The 21116-nt window shown below is 43.0% G+C and overlaps 2 protein-coding genes across 2 annotated transcripts in view; one reads left to right on the top strand and one right to left on the bottom strand.

Moving 5' to 3' along the window:
- Positions 1–17049, bottom strand: part of LOC106649774 — a 39680-nt gene extending 22631 nt beyond the window's left edge. Inside the window, exons 1-2 of the mRNA XM_014367377.2 lie at positions 16050–17049; positions 6305–7447 (exon numbers count right to left, since the gene is read on the bottom strand). Coding sequence (XP_014222863.1) covers positions 6305–6924 — 620 coding nt within the window. The 5' untranslated portion in view covers positions 6925–7447; positions 16050–17049. The remainder of the gene's footprint in view (positions 1–6304; positions 7448–16049) is intronic.
- Positions 16998–19584, top strand: LOC106660237. The gene is made up of 7 exons (XM_023460065.1): positions 16998–17055; positions 17757–17769; positions 18030–18292; positions 18462–18664; positions 18748–18946; positions 19030–19139; positions 19214–19584. Exons 1-7 carry the CDS (start codon positions 16998–17000, stop codon positions 19562–19564), a joined length of 1197 nt encoding a protein of 398 aa, XP_023315833.1. The 3' UTR covers positions 19565–19584.
- The last annotated feature ends 1532 nt before the right edge of the window (positions 19585–21116 follow it).

Here is a 21116-nt window from a genome sequence, read left to right as displayed (position 1 = left end):
ATGTGGGCGCCGGCATGTATCTTATACTCTTCGCACCCGTGTTATTTACTCGCTATTATTTTGCGATTTTTTCACAATTCCACCAACATTCGCCTTTAAATTGAATTCATGAATCAACAATTTTCCAACTTATCTATATTATATCTACCTGCATTCTCAAGCGAGACGAGTAAATAAGAGAATAAATTTTGTAGATACTTCGATTTTCGCCATTTTAATTGACGAGTTGCAGTTTTATTTGTAAGTTAGTGTCTCTTGAGAAAAAAAAAATATGAAATGAAGAGGAATGAGTTTGGAGCAGCGAGAGACGCAAACTCATTTAGGCCGGAGTTTTCTGGGTACGAAATAGCCGTAATACTGCACAGACGCCTCGCTACGGCACCAGTCGCAAAAGTCGGAGCATATTTTCCTAATTTCCCTCGGCAGTAGCAGCGGCAAAGAGGCAGACACGCGCGAGTCGAGCAGTGTATATATATACGCGTATGCCAGTGTGCATTGCGAGGAGACGTGTCTCGACGAGAGCCGACGGACGACGAGCTCCTCGACGCATCCGGACAACCTTAGGTAGGACGTAAACGATGAGCTCTCGTTCATCGTCGTCGTCGTCGCTAACACGCGCGCCAAACATAAATCTCCAACGACGTTATCATCAATCGAAACTGACGTACGGTAAAAAGGAGGAGCTCGCCCCGAGAGAAAAAAGGGGCAATCGATAGCGCCGCGTGTACCTGGGCTTACATTCTATACTACCTAGTAGCGCGTATGCAGACGCGCAATTCGACGCGAGTCGAGAGAAAAATAGCGCCGACGCCTCGGAGAAAAGCCAGAGAGCTATTACGTACAAATGTGAGCAGTTCTCTTAGTCTCGCGCTCGTTCTCTACTAGCCACGCGCGCCAGACAAGGCAATATAGATATATGCATTGCGGCGGCGGTGGCAACATACTTTTTGCGTTCTGCAATTACTCGCGCTTATAATTTACACATATATCCAGTGCAGAGAGCCTCGCGCTGCGCACGCGCTCCGGCAGATCCGAAGCAATGAAAAATGAGTCGTTTTGGAGCAGCTAAGAGAGAGAGAGAGAGAGAGAGAGAGAGAGAGAGAGAGAGAGAGAGAGAGAGAACGAGCAACAAGAACGAGAGAGGTAGGTACAAGACGAAGAAGAATCAGTGATCTCAATTTTCAACTTTCTCGCAACGATGCGGTTATGTATATTATACACGTATACGTATACATATATTTGCAGCCGCGTGCATGTGTGTGCACAAGGCTCACTTTCCCAAGCGTATTAATGTGCCTACAAAAATCGAGCAGAGAAAAGTTTAAGGTGGGGTTTTACCAACTATGTATACTATCTGCGCTCGATATAGTCATTCTCTTTCTCTCGAGCTAGCCTCGTTGCAGAGATCGCTGCGGTGCATGCGGCTTCCTCTATATATGTGCCGGTCTCTCAGCCATTCCACGCGATTTTTTCCGATTCCTGCGAGTCTCCTGCAATTGCTCTATAATATCGCCGAGAGGAAACATTCGTTAGTACATGGCACGGCAATCGTCGTCAAAACCTCGACTCATTTCGCTGAACGTGCAATATCATAGAAGCAGCAGCAGCGGCAACAATAATAATGGGCCTCGGCAAAGCGTAGTTGCGCGACTCGTAGCTTCGTTTACCAACAATTAATTATGACTCAGAAAAGTGTGGAAAAATCAATTAAGCCAGCGTCTCATTGGCTCTCGACGACGACAGCGGCGGCGACGACGCGGCTCGAGAAAATTTTGAGAAAGAGAAAGAGGAAGAAACTGCAGTCGTTGTCAGTTGCACCGAGGCTACACTGCGGACCTAATGAAATTTTACGCTTTCCGAGAATGAAGTTGCCGGAGCGGGCAGAGATATAGGTATACGCTGTATGGTTTATCGCTTCGTGCGCCGTACGCCGCGCCGCGGGTGTAATAAAGCTGATTGAATTTCGAATGCTGTAGCAGCAGCAGCAGCGCTTCACTTTCTGTCCTACATTCCGCGCTTTAAATTCGCGTATTTTCTTATTTCTCTCCCTCTCTCTTTCTCTCTCTCTCTCTCTCTCGTCGTCGAGCTGCGATTGCAGGAAGAGGAGCGAGAATAACGTCGCTGCAGCAGTAAAGGCGCAAAATTAACGTATATACACGTCGGTGTGCGCTCGAGTCGCTCGATTCAACGTAATTACAGGTATCATCTTGATTAAATGGGCTTTGAGGGCACTTATGCGCGAGCTCGCTAACAAACGAATGTCCCGACTGCCGAACGACGTCCGGCCTGCCTGCCTGCCTGGCAGCTCGACTTACAACGCGCACTTCGGAGACGGAGAAAAACTACGCAAAATAATGTTGCCACGTCCGCGTAAAAGACAATTTCGTCGCCGGTTACTTAGATTTCTCGACGCTAGGTGTCTATTTAGCGATTATTGCGGTTCCCACAAGCGGCTAGGACACGATGAGTATACATAAGAATTAGGTTCAGTGTCCATTTCTGTGGAACTTTTTAATAAATTTTTTTCGACCCGATCGAATAAGTATTTGATGAGAAAAATGAGGAAAAGTAAAGTATAACGTGTCTTTTTTGCAAATTTGGAAAAATTCAATTGTTGAAAAACTGGAGTATATCAACGCAGTGCACTGTCAAAACGTTTTGTTCTCAGCTCGCTATGTAAACTGCGCGCGCCAAATTCACTCGAGCGGAGATTGCGAGTTGTAGTCGCTCGACTCCGAGTGCGTAGTATCGGAGGAACATCTTTAGAAGCGCGTACAAGATATCCCGGTAGACCGCGCGCGCATGTGTAAATCGAGGCCTTTGCATCGCAATTGGAAAGGCGCATTGAAAGTGTAAACAGCGATCCAAACGTACGAGAGCCTGCGTGTACGTGTGTGCACACATCCTTGTCAGTGAGATTATGTGCGTTTGTGTGCGCGCGCGTGTGTGTGTGTGTAAGCCTGCGTCGGAGTATACGCACACGCGCATGGGTACTTTAAACGCGAGTTGGACTTGTAACGGTAAAATAAAGCGCACACCGCCATGCATAATATACGCGTGTCACTCTATTTTACATGCAGCTTTACCAATTACTTGTACCGAAGATTATCATTGGACATTTCATTTTACGATTTTTAGATAATTGCTACCTGCGTGTCAATGAAATTTTACAAATCAAAGAAAGTTATATGAATAGTTTTTTAATTAATGAGAACAATGAATTTTAAATACAAAATTATGATTTGTCACCGACTAAAGTAATTGATGTCAATAATAACAGTTGCATGAATTATTGCCTACGTTTGCGACACGTGCATGAATTTCAAAAACACATAAAATAATTTTAACGATATTAGCACATTTTATGTAAAACAAATCAAAATGAATTTTTGATAAATACAAACGTATTGTCTAAACAGCTAAGAATACAATGATAAATTTTACTGCAATCGACAGAGTCATGTTATGCAAATACATTACAAAACGGTGATTATCGATATCTGTATTAGGAATATTCCTGCAATGATGGATAGGTGAAAGAGAAAGCTCGATCGAGACAATATGTTGATAGTGCGCGCGAATCAAGCCGATGTGCTATAAATTACAAACATGTCGAGAAATAATAAATATGATTTACAAAAGATGATTCGAGTCGGAGGATATGTCAAAGGATAGAATTGCAACGGACATCGATGCCAGCAACACCTCCGCTGGCAATTGATCGGGATTTGAGTATTTACGGGATCGGTAATCACACTCATCACGAGCTTTATTACGACGCAGTCGGCGAGGAAAAATCACAATCGGCCACAAATATACCTTCGCACTGCACGAAGTTGCGCAAGCTATCATTATGAAGTCTGTTGAAGCTTTACCCGTATATAGTGAAAGGTAAAAAAAATCTTGGTACACGATGTTTCCGGTTGGGGTCCGAAGCTTTTCTAAAGCGTGGATTTTCTATAACCTTTCGCACGATCGATTAAATAGTTATTTTCTGTGCTGGATACCGACTGTATGATGAAATTTTGTCTGTTATACCGTTGATACGTTCAATAATTTATTATATCAAGTAGAGGCAATCTTGAAAGTATCGTGCGAAAACTCAAATGCTCAATTATCGCTCCAAGTTCAAAATGTCAATTTTAATTGCAACATTATACATCGAAACTTGTTCAATTTCAAAAATTATACGGGTGGAGCTGAATCTTAAATCTTTATGCGTTGATTCCCACAATCGTCGATGCGTGCGGACCATAGAGGCGGAGATTACATTATGACATATCTGAAGATCTGGGTGGATAAGTTTAGAGTAATGAATTAACGCATTGTCCTTTATCAACGTACATTGCGCTAGCTCTTAACGAACGAGCTTATACGTTAACCGAATTTTTATTAAGAAAACTTTGTCGGTTCCCGTACAGTTGTGGTATTTCATTCGAAAGCGTAAATTATCCAGTTTTTCCGATTAAGAAACACGTATACGAGTAGGTAATTTGCTTGCGGATCGTCACTTTGAGGGCTCGATAGAGCCACACCGTTGCCGGAAGTGGAGGTGTGCATTGCTGCGAAGATTACCTATTATCTGTACAAGACGTTCAAACTCGAGATTATAGACGCACTAAAAGTCCAGGTAATGCGTTATTTACCCATGTGTATTTACAATTACTCATCGATAAATAACTTTATCATCTGATTTGCTACATCGTCTGATTTCTACATATATATTACACCCACTCGAAATTGTTGACAATAAACCAAGGTAAAATTTCCATCTGCGTCGTTGCTTTGTCGCCTCTCTCAGAAAATCGCGCGCAGATTGAAAAATGATGCGGCGTCGAAGAGACAATGAGAAGAACAAGTCTAACCGGTGTATTCATTTCCGGGAGTTCATTCCGAAGATTCACTTTTGTGTCTTTCGAAGCGGCACAAAGGCCTTGACGGCCTCTGGGCGCTGCGAGGAGTGAAAAATGATAGCTCGCATGCATCCTCGAACTCGAGCGCGGCAGGAGTACGATGCACTATGGGGTACCGCCGCATCATCGACCTTTTTTGCATCCGCAGCGCAGAACTGGTCAGGACGAGTATGTCGCGCGGTATCTCTCTGCAAGGTCGCGTACGCACACACGGCTCTCTCTCTCTCTCTCTCTCTCTCTGTTAAGTGTTACGAATGCAGACACGCGTATCTTGACACGAACGCGCTTCGTCTCGTTCCCATGATTTGCGCTCACCCTCCAGAGAAGCATTTAAATTCGGACCGTCCTTACACCAAGGTGAGTCGAAGGCAACATTCACATTATTCTCGTTAACGAACTAAATTTCACCTTTTGATTTATGCGAACGTTTGATTTATCGCATCAATTTTCAAATTGCTATCGGAACTATATATACGGTATTGACGATGAAAATAAACCAAAGGAAACCAAAGTTTTTAATCGATAATTTTGATACTTTTTTTATTTCGACAGTAATTGCGATGGCTCGGAGGAACTAGTTGAAAAACTTTCGGCTTAAATGATCGATATTCGAGCGAGCTCACAGTCTTGTCCTAAAAAAACATACATCAGGTAGAATGTTTTAATACTGCAGACTCGGTCCAATTGAAGCTCGCTCTTTCGACATAGAAATAACAACAGCTTTTCTAGTACTGCGCATTAAAGCTTTGTGAACATATATACACGCCTAGTGTATACATGAGTTGCCGAGTTTCAAGTATCTCTTCCCTCGTCGCAGTTAATTTTGCGCGCAAAAGCTCCCTCCCGGCTCAATTGAACTGCTTATTTTCTGTTCAAGTTCATATCAAGTTTGGCGTGCTTCTACAGCCGAGTAGCAAGATGGAAATTAATTATTCGCGCAGCTCTTATTGAACTAGGAATTAAACGTATAGTCTTGAGAGGTGAAACCTATTTTACGCTCGAGTCTCGTTCTTTTGATAACTTGCTCTTTTAAGGTAGATTATTTCGACTTGATAAAATCATTGGACAATTATAATGAGACAAATGGTTATTATATAAAATGTATTTGAAAATTGCTCGCAATTAAAGATCGGTCTGCGATAGTAAGAAAGGCACAACGATCTTTAAATGCAAACGATTCAACAGGATGAATGATATCAATTAGTTAATCTCTACGCGCACTCGAAGATGAATACCCGTTAAACGTTTAGACAATCAAAGTGGAAAAAGAGTTTCTGAGCTGACGCGCCAAAGGGCCAATAATGATGGAATACAAGCATACACACACAAAGAGAGGAAAATAGATGCGATGGAGAGAAGGCGATGAGAAGCGAGCGGGGTAGGTTACTGACCTGCCAAAGGCGGAAACGCTGGCGGGCACTGGGAAGGGCAAGCCGAGGCTGAGCCCTCGAAGTCCAAGGTGCGGCGGTGGCGGATGCAGGAAGTGTCCGGTCGGGCCCACCAGGGGCACGGCGCTCCCTCCGGCAGGCGCGACCGGTGGAGGCACGGGCGCACAGCCGGCCGGCACGAGGCCCGGGTAGCTCGGCGGCGGGGGCAGGACCCCGCAGGCGTTGTTGGCGGCGGCGACGGCGGCGGCCGCGGCCGCGTTGGCGTTGGCTCGCTGCATGGCCCTCCTGTGGTGGCGGCGCATGCGGCGCTCCCGACGCCGAGCGTCGCGCAGCTCCTCCGAGAGCAGGTCGGCTCCCGGGGGTGGCAGCAGCAGCGGCGGCGTCTGGAGCTCGGTCTGGGCCTCGGTCGACACGAAGGAGCGCACCAGCGGCGGCGCCGCTGCCGGTCGAGCGTCGACCTCATCGGTCGAGATTGGTTCCGCTGTCGTTGTTTGCTGCTGGTCGAGCGCCGGAGCTAGCAAGGCCGCTACCGCCGAAGGGGCTGGCGGCGTGAGCGGCGGCTCGGCCTCGACCCGGACGACGCTCACAGGCTTGGGGGCACTCTCTGACAGCGCCCCGGCCATCGTACGGTCCTGAACATGGGGCTCCACGCTGCGCGTCGGCTCCCCTCCTCCTCCTCCTCCTCCTCCGGAGTCGCTCTAACGGCGCTCTCTTTCTTCTCGCCGGAGTGACTGACTCCGTGTACTGGATGCGCTGCTGCTGCTGCTCGGTCTGCAGACTGCTCTGTGTCTCTCCGATACGAAGTCTCCTTACGCCGATGGGCCGTGACTTTGTTGGCGGACGAACGAGGACTGGATGAGCTGGAGTTATTACTCGTGTGAGTCTCTATTTCGAACGGTCAGCACGCGCGGCAAGGAGTGTCCCGCCGACGACGTCGACGACGAGCGATCATCGTCTTCGGTGCAAGCTCGATAGCGGCCTCGACTGCAAGTCTCGCGTGACCGATCCTCGCTGGCCCAGAACGGCCGTCTCAGGCATCCTGTCGGCGACAATGGCAGTTCTGTTGCTGCTGCTGCTGCTGCTCGCAACAAAGTTCCCGTTCCCTCGGAAGAGACCAGACTCCTTCCTGACTCCTTCCAGAGCAGCCTGAAACAACATTTAATAGGCTTATTATTCAGGCAAATGGCATTTTGATGTACAACGCGGCTTAGGGCTACCGCACGCACACACGTACACACACTGCAGTCATGCTCTTTCATCTCGTGCATGCATAATTGAGCACGCAACAGAGTTGTGTATTTATTTATATATATATAGGTCTATTAACATATGCCAGACGGTATATGAATCGCAGTTAAGATGCAGGGCCCGACGATCAGCGAGTAAGTACTTTTTTGCGCGCGTGTTTTGTTCTTCTTTCGTTGATCGGCGGCGCGCAGCGAGCGAAACGCACTTACGGCTCATTCTCGTGGAATAGTATAGATATTAACCGCCTCGGCTGTACATACGCACGCACGTTATATATATATAGTATTCCACTTGATTGATGCGGCTTTACGGTAGTAGGCCTTTTTGTCGCTCTATCCTATATCGCCTCGCCGTACGTACACACGTACGTACGTAGGTAAGTTAGAGTCGGTCGCAGCAGAGAGCGCAGAGCTACAGCATGATTATTGTTATTAATGATGTTGCTCTTTATTGTGCTCCCTCGTATCGAGTACATTCGTACGATGACCCTGCGCGAGGCTTCGCGTCAAGGATATATATAAGCGCGCTGCTGCACTTCGACTCTGTATCCTGCGCGCAAACACGCGTGCACTCAACGGCAGCAGCAGACCCTTCGAACGAGTGCAAATATCGCGTGCCGCCTCTCCGATATTCCAAGACGTGTTGCTGCTGCTGCTGCTGCTGCACGAATAATTGGGACATACTTCGAGTCGAAACTTTGTAGAGTAAATTGCGCAGCAACATTTATCGTCGTCGCCGCAGCCATGTATAAATATATCGCGCACAGGATCGGCCCCTTCCTCGAAAGCGCGCGCAGCAACAAATTGTCAAGATATTATAAGAATCGAAAATCGATCGTGATCGCGAGGCGCGCGTCGGTAAAAATCCGCTAAAAGGCATCCGCCTCTCTCGCGATACCATATAATAGAGGAATGTGTATTTGAAGAGGAAAAAAAAGGCGAGTTGTACGCTGTCCGCGGCCGGCGTGACCGATATTACAAAGCTCGTTGAGCACTGCCACGGCGTCGTTATATTCCCGAAACAATGGCAACGTATATGTATACGTATTTATAACGGAGCGCTGCTGCACGCACGGCGTGTGCCTGCATTGAAACGTAGGCTGTCGTAAAAGTGCGCACCTTCGATCGGCCAGACAATGTAAGTACGAGCGCTCATATAATACATACTCGCATATAGAGGGAGAAAGACTGAGAGATGCTCGCGGAGAGAGAGATAGAGAGAGGGAAAAGACGCTGCGCGAGTATCGCAAGGTCCAGTCGATCGGCGCGTGGGCCGAGGGCCCTTCCTGCCCCGCGATAAACAGCAACCGAACGCGTCGGACGCGCGGTATCCTCGAGTACTGCAGATAGGCAGCTATCGTCTAGCCCAGCGCTAATAACTCGATGCGGCGGGTATATCGATGCATACATGTATACGCAAGGCAAATGTATAGGAGCAGCGCAGGCTAAATCGGCGCGAGAGGTGCATACATATAAACTGGCTCTCCCGCGCGCTCGCGACTCAGCCTGCGCTGCAGCAGCAGCAGCAGCAGCAGCAAATAACGAGGCGCGAGAATCGCGATGGGCGCCCGCGACCGACGCACGAGAGAATGTGCTGCACTTACAATATATATAGCGTATATATACACCGTGCAGCCGATCCATCCCGAAGCTCGAGCGACTGCTGCACGAGCGCCTCGTATACCTATATACATCTCTTTCTCTTCTCTGGTGCAGACGCACTTCGCTAACTGTGCACGTTGCACTGCAGCGGCTCAGGCCGTGGCGGCGGCAGCTGCTGCCGTAAATTATCACCGTTGTCGTGCGCCCGCGCAATTCTTTTGACAAACGGTACACTCGAGTTCGCGAGAGACCCGATCTCTGCTGCTGCTGCCTGCCCGACTGCCGCTCGCTCGACGCTGTATATGCCCGCTGCATACTGCTCTCTATGTGCGCTGCAGCCAACTACCTGTATAGTACAACGTCTCGCTCGCGCACTTTCTTATAACCTTTTTGAGTTGCATTTGCCACCGTGTGGATATAACCCGCGCGCGCTCTGATTCTTATGTCAGATTGAGAAACCCGATTAAGCTTCTACGCCGATCCTTATCGAATTTTCTAATTTATTCGTTCCTCGAGTCCTTGGCTAATCATCGTAATTGATATCAGCTCGCTGCCGACTGCTTTATTGACGCTCGAATGTAAGTTATGCGCCTCTAACGGATCGCGCTCCGAAATGATTATTCTCCCGTCTTTTTTTTATCTCTCTCATCGTTCGCGCGCACGCGCGCGCGCCACCGTTGCCGTTTTTCTCCGGGAAACTGTGAAACAATAAGGACATTGCGCAAACGAGCCTCGCGACTGATTTTTACAACGCACTTTCAAATTTCGATGACTTCGGACATTTTGCGTCGGCAGGATACGCTGCGAGTCCTGGAGGGCTCGTAAAAAATCGCCGCTAGATAAAAGGCCTATTACGAAATGAGCATTCGCAGGCCGTCGTGAAGATTTTATAGGACAATGCACACGATTGTGCATGATTCCGTGCTTTTTTCATCGCAGGCGTCGACGATGCCTGCGCGCCTTGCGAAACCTCGGCTGATTTTACCATGCACTTTGTACACGATATAGCTTCTTTTATCGCGCGAGAAATTTCTCATTTTTTGATGTTTGGATCCTTTTATAGTAAAAGATACACGAGAATATTAAAAAAATATGAAAATTACTTTAAAGAACATTGTGCAGTTTTACGAGCTTACGCAGAAGCAAACTGTTCAAGAGTCTTGTTACTCTTTTATATGAAAATCAGCCAGCTTATGACGTTAAAAATTATACTGACGTAAAAAAAGTATTGTAAAGTATGATAAAAAAAACGCCGCGATTCGAACGGAACAAATAAAGTCGAAGATATATCCATAAAAATGTATTGCTTTCGTGTCTATAATCTGACACACTTTGTAAAGTTCTAATCTGATAAAACCGTCGTATCATTTGTAAGAATAGTAAAAGTTGGACAAGAACATTTTCAGAGATTTTAATCAATAAAAACAATTTTCTACCTTAACAGATGCTTCGTAAAACGCTAAACTACATAAGAAATATAAATACAATGAAAAACGTTATTAAATTTCTGTGTGATCTCTACAATGTGACATTTATACTCATTTACATTCAGTATTGCATGCGACTCTTTTCCGAGGACAAATTCGAAAAAATGTTATTTTTATATGTCTGTGTGCGGACGTGTGTGTGTGTGTGTGTGTACGTACGTTTGTAAGTTCGCATGAGTTTTTATTGACAATGCGCATGTTAAGCCCGGTGCATTTTGTACACAGCGGAAAGTTCATGTAATCGCGATGTACGTTATATATACCGGCATACAAAGCTGAGCCGAGAGAAAGAGAAAAAAAGGCAAGACTTTGAAATAGGAAAGCAGGTCATATCAAGAGACAACATCGACAGCAACAGTGGCTGCTTACACACTCGACTGTACATATACTCGGCGGGATTAAATCTGCCGAGTACGATGCTTCGCAACAATTATTTTTTCTTCCGACTACTTACTTACTTACTTCTGAGTGTTTGAGAAACGACAGATAAAAAAATAATAAACTTTCTGACTTGTATACCCAACTAGTTTCCGTACGCCATTCGCATATTTACAAAAATGCAATTATGCTAATTCGCATAAGTCTCGGTTCAATTTATGCTCTTACTAACTTACATCTAAACTTACATTTTGTTATCCGCGCGATTTTTCCGCGTCAAATAATTAATACTGAGAAAATTAAAACCTTTTCGTGCATTAAGCCATCTGGTATTAAAGCGAAAACTTTTATTCGAAATGTAGCGCTTGCGAAAAAAAAACAATTTCTCGTTGCGAAAGCTCTCACTTGTACAGAAAATGAGAGCTTTCAGTTTACGATGGAGCGTCTATAGCATCTCCGTTCAAGGCAGAAAAACGAAAAAACGAAAAAAAATGAACTAGCTCTTTAAAGTAACTGTACGAAAAAAAAATTAAAAAGTAGAAAACGGTTAAAAGTGATAAATGATAAAAGCAAGTACGAAACTACGAACCAAGGAGAGGCTAGTACCGTACAGTAGACGCGTATCAACGCTGCTGATTCTCAAGGCAAATAAGTAGTGCTAAATGTTTGATGCATGAAAAATCAGTCTAGTCGAGGATCAGAACAAAGCAAAAAGGCCGTAAAAAATTTTGTCTAGCACGTCGCGGCGCAGGAGGTATCTGCTCTTTCACTCTGCTCCGCGGCTATTTACGGCAATGGCAATAGCGGCGCTGTGGCTGCTTATGTAGCAGCTTAGACGTAGCCACGCGCGATCGGAATCGTTCGATCGGCACCAAGTTAAAGGAAAAGAGCCCGACTTTCACTCGATGCAGTTCCAACGTCGCTCGCTCGCTCGCTTGCTCGCGCAACCCAAGCGAGAGAAGCCGCGGCAGCGCAGCACGGATTTATACACGTATGGATTTATTGTGTAGCCAGCTTGTATTACGATGTCTCGAACGCGCGGCTCCGAGCACTAATCGATCGAGAAAAAGATCCTGCTCTTTTGCGCGCGCGAAAATAAATGCTCGAAAACTTAATAATTTCACATGCTAACCACGAGTTTTTGATGCGAAGCCGAGATGTACGTTCGCTTTGTTCCCGGACTCTGGTTCGGCTCTTGCGAGTGCGGGTGCCGATGTGCTCCTACCAGATAAACGCAGCCATTTTCTAGACTAGCTTTTATGTACGATAGCCACGCGCCCGTAATTTGATTGCCTTAAATTATTGGACCTTCGCTAGTTTATTTTCAAAGCTCATAGCTGGTCTGTCTGTTTATCGAACGGTTAACTCGCTGGACTGGCGAATGGAGAAAATCCTCTCGTTAATGGCATTGCATTTATTACATTTTTATTACATTTGAGGATATAAGACGGGGACTATCGTATGGTTGTATTTTTAGAAATGATTTTCCAACCAGTGATTGTTAGAGTCGGTTCCGCAACAACTTTTTACGAGACCGCTAGATTGTGGCTTTAACGCGACGGCATTCGCGTGTGTTATCAAAAATAATTCAAGCTACAGTTTCGAACTTATTGCTCTCGTTATCTCAATTTTCTAATTGGCAGGCCTTTTCAGTTTTCGTTTTTTGCATTGTTTCGATTAATTTGATATAATAATGTACTTTTTGATCTGGGGTATCAATTTTAAAGAATGTAACAAAGCCGAAGTAAAAATAAAAATTTTAAACTCGTTTTCATTATAATCTGAATTCGGTATTACCTCGATTGCCGTTATATCGTGATACTGATTTAATTTTTTCCTCCAATATTTTTTAATGAAAAGTAAGACAATTATACGATCAATACATGATTCAATATACACGTGTATATTGGAAAAAGTTTAAGAAAAGAACTGGCAAATTGAACCATGTTAAGTTTGAATTATAAAGAAGTTCGGGATAGATATTGAAATTGAAATTATTTAGTGTCCTTGTATGAAATTGGATTAATAGGTATTTGAACAAAAGTTGGTTATTTTTATAATTGAGTCGATTATGTTTGTCGGTGCGCTCCGCCACCGCGATCATAACAATTTCCGCGCGCGCGCTTGTTATTTGTACAAAATGACTACATTGCAGGCGCACAAGTTGGCGTAATTTATTCTTCGAAGGAGACGACACAGAATCGTTGCAGCTTCGTCACGGGCTGCAAAAGTTCCTTTATTAAGCTCCCAAACGAGTAACATTGAAGCGAGCATGAACGCATCCGCATCGTAGGGACATTTATGAAATATAATTGCTTCATTTAGCCCACTGGTTTTTCATACAATTATTCACATTCGTATATATTACGGTCGTTCATCAATTTAATTTCATATGATTTGCGTGCGCGCACAATTGCCTCGCGCTCGCGCATATACGTATACACGAATGTCGCATTAAAAATGCGCGCGTATTATTCGCGGGCCTTGGCATCTTATTGTTTTCTTCGCCCGCATCGTGCGTGTTGTTTTTTCTCGGCCAGCTCTCAAATTCGCCCAAAAAATGTAGGTCAGCACTGCGCCGAAGAGAATATTGCGGACGCGCGAGCGAAATTGCAGCTGGCCGAAACGACACAATGGCTCGAGCTCGAGCAATATTGCAGCGAGCAGCCTCGAAGGGGATACATAATAACAGCACGCAGCTTAATGCACAAAATGAAAGTGCGGAAAGGGTAAAACAAACGAACAAATGAGCCGAGAGCTTCTTACTGCGCGTTAAGGTCTTTTCTCTTCTTCTTTTTTTTCTTGGTTCGTTCAACTACTGTTAAAAAAAAAATAAAAAAAATAATAATTATCCCGGCAGAGTGAGCGCAGGTATAAGCGAGAAAAAAGTCGAGCGTTTATAGTTGTATACAGGATAACGGTTAGCGCGTATGTGCGTGCGTTTCGCGCGCATATGTGCGAGCTGATACGGTCAGTGGCTAAGGAAGGGGCAAGGGCTGTGTACATGTCCTAAATATCAACGGTTCTGCAGGAGGCGCTTTATTATGAAAGTGTACGCGTGCTCAGATGCACAGACAATGCGGCGGCGGCGGCGGCGGCGGCGACGTAAGGACTCGCCGTTGTTGCCCCATACGATTCCACGCTGCACAGGCCAGGAGGAATACGAGACTCGAGCTGCGCGCAGTGCAGCAGGATGCACCGACGCTGCGACTGCAACTATATATGCATGCTCGACACACACGAGGTCGTACTCCTCTACTTATACGTGCAATGCGAAGCGAGGCTTTCCATCGAGTAGAGTATGCCACAGGTACGCGTGCACCGACGCGCTCGCGACTCGCAGGCGTACCTGTAATATATAATCGGCGCGCCGATAGAACGACGCTGCACGTACTACGCTACACAGCGAGGCAGATCGATCGATTCCCGTGTGTTATAACAATAAGTGCCCCGCGCAGCCAACTTTCTCCGAAAATTCGCGCTGGAAGAGCATCGACCAACTCGTTTGCATGCGCCGCGCGAACTTGTTCTCGGTCAACTGTTTCCCTCTACGAAATGCAACGATAACGATAAGGACATGGATAACCTTTGACGCGCTCTTATGCGAGAGAGGGAGAGAGAGAGACTATTTACATTACTCGACGATCAACGGATTAAAACAGATTGAGACGAATTAAAAAAATTGATAACGAATACTAGCTGCAGGATAATTACTGACGCACGCCCGTCTTTGTGTCGTTCTCCATAGCTGCAGACTTTGACTAATCAAAAGCAAACGTGTATCCCTCGCGGATCTACTCTTTGAGCTGGCATAGCCTGTGTTGATTGATAATTGCACGAACTCGCTGCAGGATTCGACCGAAAAGCTTCGCGACATTCGACAATTTATTACGCGGAGCTACAGCTGCCGATGTTGCTGCTGCTGCTGCATAATCGAGCTAAAATAAACCATCAAAGAGCGCATACATTCGCTCTTCTGTGCAGACAAAGAGGATCATCCCGTGTGCTCTTGGAAACGAGTCGTGCAAAATGTGCATCGGCAGAGCTGCTGCTGCGGCGCGCGTATAACATATACACACACACACACAAACACACGCAAGAGCACGTCAAAAGCGTAAACTTATAGCCGCTACTACTTATATAGAGCTGGTATAGTTGCTCTTGGCTGTGTTGCAGCAGCAGCAGCATCAGCGCAGCGAATGCAACAGCAGCAGCAGCAGAATAGAGAAAGAAAGAGCAGCGACGAGAGAACCGTGTACCGTTTCCCGTGTATACATACACACGTACACGGCACGCACACATCGTCATCGTTATACCTATATAGCTACGGGCTGTAAGTAGGTATCTCTCTCTCTCCCTCATGCTAGGGTACAGAACGCGTTCTCCGCGAGTGCAGAGTCGCGGCCTCGTGCACTCGCTCTCTCTCTCTTTCTCTCTCTTTGCTTCTGTGTCAATACATAATATACCAAAGCACACGTACAAGTATAGATATAGCCGAGTCTGATCGCGACTCCAACGAGTATAAGTACTCGTGCACCGAACCGAGCACATTGCATACATACAACGCTGACGTTTAAAATTCAGCTGCGTTTTCGCACGCACGAGGATTAGTCTAACGCGACGTTCGCAGCTAGCTGTCATTCGTCGCGCATTCTCGTTGCTTATATCCGTCATTCGTCCGATTCGTATGCATATGCCTGTGACTACCGGCGATCGAGTGCTTAGCTTTCATCTGGCTAATCGAGTAAAGCAACTAAACGGTGCAGTATAGTCGATTAAAACTGCACGCAGACCGCAAGCTAGGTATTGTCCAGAGAAGAGACGTCAGACGATGCACATAACCCTAAATCGCGCATGGCAGAAACGCGTTGGTCGCAGTTGCATTCGACCCTTGACTGCAAAACACACACACGCATACATTGACTCGCTTACACGAGCGAAACACGGCATGCATACGAAAGTACGACTTTGTGTACACTCGCATTAGCTACAGTATCTCGCTCTCTCTCTCGTGCTGGATAAAACAAGACGCACCTTTTCTATAGACACGAGTCCCGTCGTCCGTTGATGCTGTTGCTGCTGCTCGAGTAAATCAACTGGTCCGGATCATCGTTATATCCAGCAGCGTCCAGCAAGGACGACGCAAAGTCGTCGGAGAGCTTCACGATCGAGCGCGAAAGCCACTGATGTCGGAGCAATTTGCATACGTCAAATTCGGAGCACAGAGAATCGCTATGTATACTGCGAAGGATTCGAGACTCTGCGGAGGCCCGACACACTGCAACGCGCACTTTCCCGATCTCGACGAAACAACAACAACATCAAACAATCACAACAACAATGTAAACAAAAAGGTAACAACAATAACAAAAAGCAGCAATAAAATAAAAAAACAAGGTCGAAAAACTCGAGGTGGCTCCGAACTAAGTGACAAGCAGCATCGGTCGGAGAGACGCGGGCGAAAAAAAAGGAAGGTGGCTGCTGCTGCAGAGAGATAAAGAGAGACGCGCTCGGAGACACGCTCGGGCCGACACTGAGCGAATCGCCAACTCTAGAGTCTCCACTGAAACGGCGAACGAGTGAGCCGCACACAGCGTCGTGAATACGACACTCAAACTGCCGTGGCGCTGCTAACTAAACGTCATCGTGTGCTAGATACTCGATGGTCGAGTAACCGTCCCGCGCCACACGTGTGATTCTCCCGCTTTAAAGACAAAGCACGACACACACTTTTGCAAGAGTTTTAAAGACTCTGAAGTATCGTGCAAAAACATACGATTGTATCGTGAGTTGCATTTCTGCAAATCTTTATCGCACTGCTGTTATTATTGTTGCTATATACGTGTATATATACGTGTATACATAATCATCGTGTATAATTATTAAGTTTATTCAGTGCCGCGTGCGTTATTTATAAATCTAACCAACAACTTCGATCTGAATTGGTGATTGTTTCAAAATACTCCTGTATTAGTCTCCAGCATGGATTCTTTTGAAAAAGAATATCCAGATTTGGCAGATGTTTGCAAACACTTTTGGGGTAAGTAAGCATAAATATAGGACTAAACTTCTTACATCTATAGCCTTTATTTTTTTCATTTTAATCTTTCTTAGATTGCGGAATAGAGTCAGAGCAATTTTACACAGTTGAAATTTCAAATATTGAGTCACTTTTAAAGCCTTTCTCAATAAGTAAAAAAAATTCATTTATCTCATCTTATTTTTTTGAGAAAAATTTACATTTGGATAGAAATAGTGAATCCTCTTCAAATACTAACAATAATATTATAAATAATAAGAGACCACATTCACCAGAAGATACTATTGTAGCAGAAATTGATAATCCCTGTAAGCGATCAAATTTAGAAACACCAGTGGAAGGTTTTAATTTTTTTTTCCATCTCTATAGATTATTTTTAATTTTTGTTGTTGATCTGATTAAAGTATGTATTACAGAACCATTTACTTTTAAAAAAAATGAAATTTATTATTTAATTGAGGGCAGTGACCAAGGGAATTTTATTTTGAGAAAATATGAAAAATTTGGAAAAGTCGACTTTTCTAAAGTTATTCCCATTGTTATATACAGATACATTAATAAAGACCCTCTGTTTTATATGTAAGTCACTCCAGGCATTATATATTTAAATGTTGTCACTAACGTAAAGAAAATAAACTTATTTTAAAGTTTATATTAAATGTTTAATATTTATTAGCAGTATTTTTCTTAATACTTGACAGGATTTCAAGTCAAGTATGTAAAACCAAGGGATGCTTTGCCAAATCAACAACTTTGAAATTTACTCTTCAACTACTTTATGTTAAAAATAGACCTTTTCTTACTAATTGTAGATTAAGAGTTTCATTTCTATGTGTACTCTCTATTATTTAACTGTGATTTTTATGCTTTAATTCTATGTAAATTATAATGTATGTGTAGAAAACTTTTGTAGTGATTTGAACTTACAAATTTGTTCATGTTTAATAAAATAGTTTTAATGTAATCAATTGCAGAATAACTACTCCTGTTTTCGTGTGGTTGCGTGATCAACTGGCTGAAGTTTTCCCAACCACTGAAAAAGATTTGTGGTACATAGAACACGCCAAAAGCACCAGCACCACCTTGGAAGTATCTGAGGGAGGAAAATTGTATTGGTCCTATAAAGAAGTTAGAAGAAAGTATCGAAAAGTAGGAATTATCGTCGACGACGACGACGACATTGAAGAAAATGCCACTGATAAAGCAGCTTCAATAAGTACAGAGTCTGCCAAAAAACGTAAGTTTTAAAAATTGGTCATGTACTTCAAATTGTTACATGAATATTTTGTATCTTTAGTTTGCTAATATACATGCATTTATTTTTATCTAATTTTTATCTAATATTTTCAAACACGCATAAAAATGACAATGTATAATAAATTAATATTTTATTATGTATTTTACAGAGCTTTTTGCTTCATTTTACGACTGCTTGATTGATGCCGATCGAGAAAAGTATAACGACGTTATAGTTTCAGCAAGGTGGACAGACACTTTCAAGCAGAGGATCGATTTGTTGTGTAAAAAAGAAGGAAAAAATTTCCTATTAACACCGACACTTTATGTTCATTCGTTTAAATGCCTTCTAGATCACTCGTCAATATCATTGGTAATCTACCACTTTATAAAATATAGATCTTTGAATTGTTTACAAATATTATAATTATTATTATGTTACATGGTCTCTTGCAGTTGGTATCTGATTTTGAGACTATAATTAACGAATTTTATATTTCTACTAAAATAACTACCGAGTTTTATGCAAGAAGTGAAACTTTTTTTGAAACTCAATGGCCAATCATCGCTGAAAAATTTATGGCAATTGTGAAAGTTGCCTCTGGCCAAAACATAAAAAATTTCAAGAAAAAGCACCAACCTTTAATAGATGCAGGTAATTAATTTATTTCATGTAAATATTTGATAATCGATGTCAGTGCATCTTTATAATTATATCTGTTTGCTTCATTTGTACAGGTAAACATGACAATCTATTGGCTCTTTTCGCTTTGCCATGGTACTTGAACAACACTCACGAAGGGATCACTAGAAAGCAAGCTGCAGATGCTTTTTTTCTACATCTTAAGGTAAGCTTCTCTACCCATACTTTATTCTAATTTTCTTCATTCTTATTTTTAATTACACAAATACTTTTTTACAGGATGATTCAAATTTAGCTGTAGATAGGGAGAATCACGAAAAAACTCTAGAAAAACTTTCTATTAGGATACCTTTGTATGTAATTTTATGTGGAACGATTGAATCAATTTCAAAATCTTATCTTGTATTTAATGGAACTATTATAAGTTATTCTAATCCGTTCAAAGCTATTTTAACTTGCATTAAGTGTCAAGCAGCTCTGCGTTCATGGCCCATTGCCTGTGAGCCAATTCATGCTTTTTTTCAATTTATTATCTATAAGATACCGATGAATAAGAGCTTATTTTTTGTCTATAAGACTCATGCTGTGACAAAAAACTTAATTGAAAAATTGCAAATAAATAAGAAATAAGGTTTTTTTTCAAATGTTAATTAATTTTTAAATTAAACATCACATCCTTTTGAAACATATGTACAGATATAATAATACAGATTTGTATTTTATCAGATGTAAATTTCATTTTTAAGTAAAAATCACGTATTTGTTAAATACAATACAAAAATAATACAAATTTGTATTCTATTGTTATTATTTATAGCCCTATCTTTGAATCTTTATTATCATGGATCTTTTTTTCTTAATCAAAGAACTTTTAATTTTTATTTTAAATATTTATGCAGATTCTAACTTGCCTAGATCGGTTGTTGATACCGTGATTGATTTTTTTGATAAATTTAATCAAAATCATTTCATACCATCTCTTCGAGCAGATATTTTAGAAGCATTAGAAAATGAACAATTGTCAGAGAGAACTAAAATGAAGTTAAATTCCGTTTTTGACGATTATAAAACGTTGTTTGTTCCACTTAATACAGAGGATAATAGATTCAATTTATTACGTAAAATCAATTATCGTAATCCGCAGGTTCCTGAGATAGGAAATGTATTAGAAAAAAAATCGGAAGGGAATCACACTTATGTTAGTTTCGACCCAGTATTTGCTCTTGTGATGCCTTTAAAGATCACTTTAAAACATTTTCTGGAAATTCCAAATGTTTTTAATTCCATAATGGAATATAGATCCAAATTACTTGAGGAAAATAATCCCCTTATTATAAAAAATATTATTCAAGCTGATTTATTCAGGCAAAAATATATCCCAAAACATTGTCAAGATATTGTGATTCCATATTTCATTTATTTTGATGAATGTGAATGCGGAAATGCACTGGGCAGCTGTGCAGGTAAAAATAAAATGTCAGCGGTCTACTCTCAAATAGCGTGTNTATTACCCGGCTTTCTCATTGTCTTATCAAATAGAAGACATCTAGGTGGGGGGAGAAGCAATACAAAAAAGTCGGGAAATAACGGACACCCTACTGTGCAGTAAACAGACTTGCAGACTGCAGCGAGCCGCGTGCACGACGCGAGATGGAGCGACGATGCTGCTCTGCTCGGTCCACAGCTGCAGCTGAAACGAGACAGAGCGACGCCCACTACCGCAACTTTACTTCCACATGCAAGATGCAGCTTCTTCCGAAGACCTCTTCTAGCTTCTACATTGTAACGCTGTGCTGTTTGAGACACGGCTGTAGACACGATTCCTGAACTTTTTTAATCTACTCGATCGATTCGATTGACTTTTTATTACATTAATAACTCCATTATAACTGCTTTTCTGACATCCGTTCCCATTTAAATGTCCAAATATGAAAATAACATAAAAAATTTACCTTTTCGAGTTCATTTTCCTGCAACGTTTTTCAGTACATTTGCTATTTTAGGAAAACTCCCTCGTACATTTGCATAAGATATTCTTGTTACGCGTGTGAGATCTTTCATGCGAAAAGTGCTGAAATAAATTTAAACGAGCGTCAAGCTTTTAATTGTATAAAAAAAATGTATCGTGTTTACGCTATTGTCACAGTCGTTCATTCAATGTTTTTCCAAGCAAAAACTCGTT

The sequence above is a fragment of the Trichogramma pretiosum genome, unplaced genomic scaffold, assembly GCF_000599845.2.
Source record: "Trichogramma pretiosum strain Unisexual culture from Peru unplaced genomic scaffold, Tpre_2.0 scaffold60, whole genome shotgun sequence".
NCBI lineage: Eukaryota > Metazoa > Arthropoda > Insecta > Hymenoptera > Trichogrammatidae > Trichogramma > Trichogramma pretiosum.
This window is presented reverse-complemented; position numbering and strand designations above follow the sequence as displayed.

Bases quoted from the DNA above. Each gene is read 5' to 3' on its own strand.
- LOC106660237 (XM_023460065.1), top strand. From the start codon at position 16,998: ATGGATTCTTTTGAAAAAGAATATCCAGATTTGGCAGATGTTTGCAAA. The intron at 18,293-18,461 runs GTAAGTTTTAAA...TGTATTTTACAG, and splicing joins TACAGAGTCTGCCAAAAAAC to AGCTTTTTGCTTCATTTTAC. The intron at 18,947-19,029 runs GTAATTAATTTA...TCATTTGTACAG, and splicing joins CCAACCTTTAATAGATGCAG to GTAAACATGACAATCTATTG.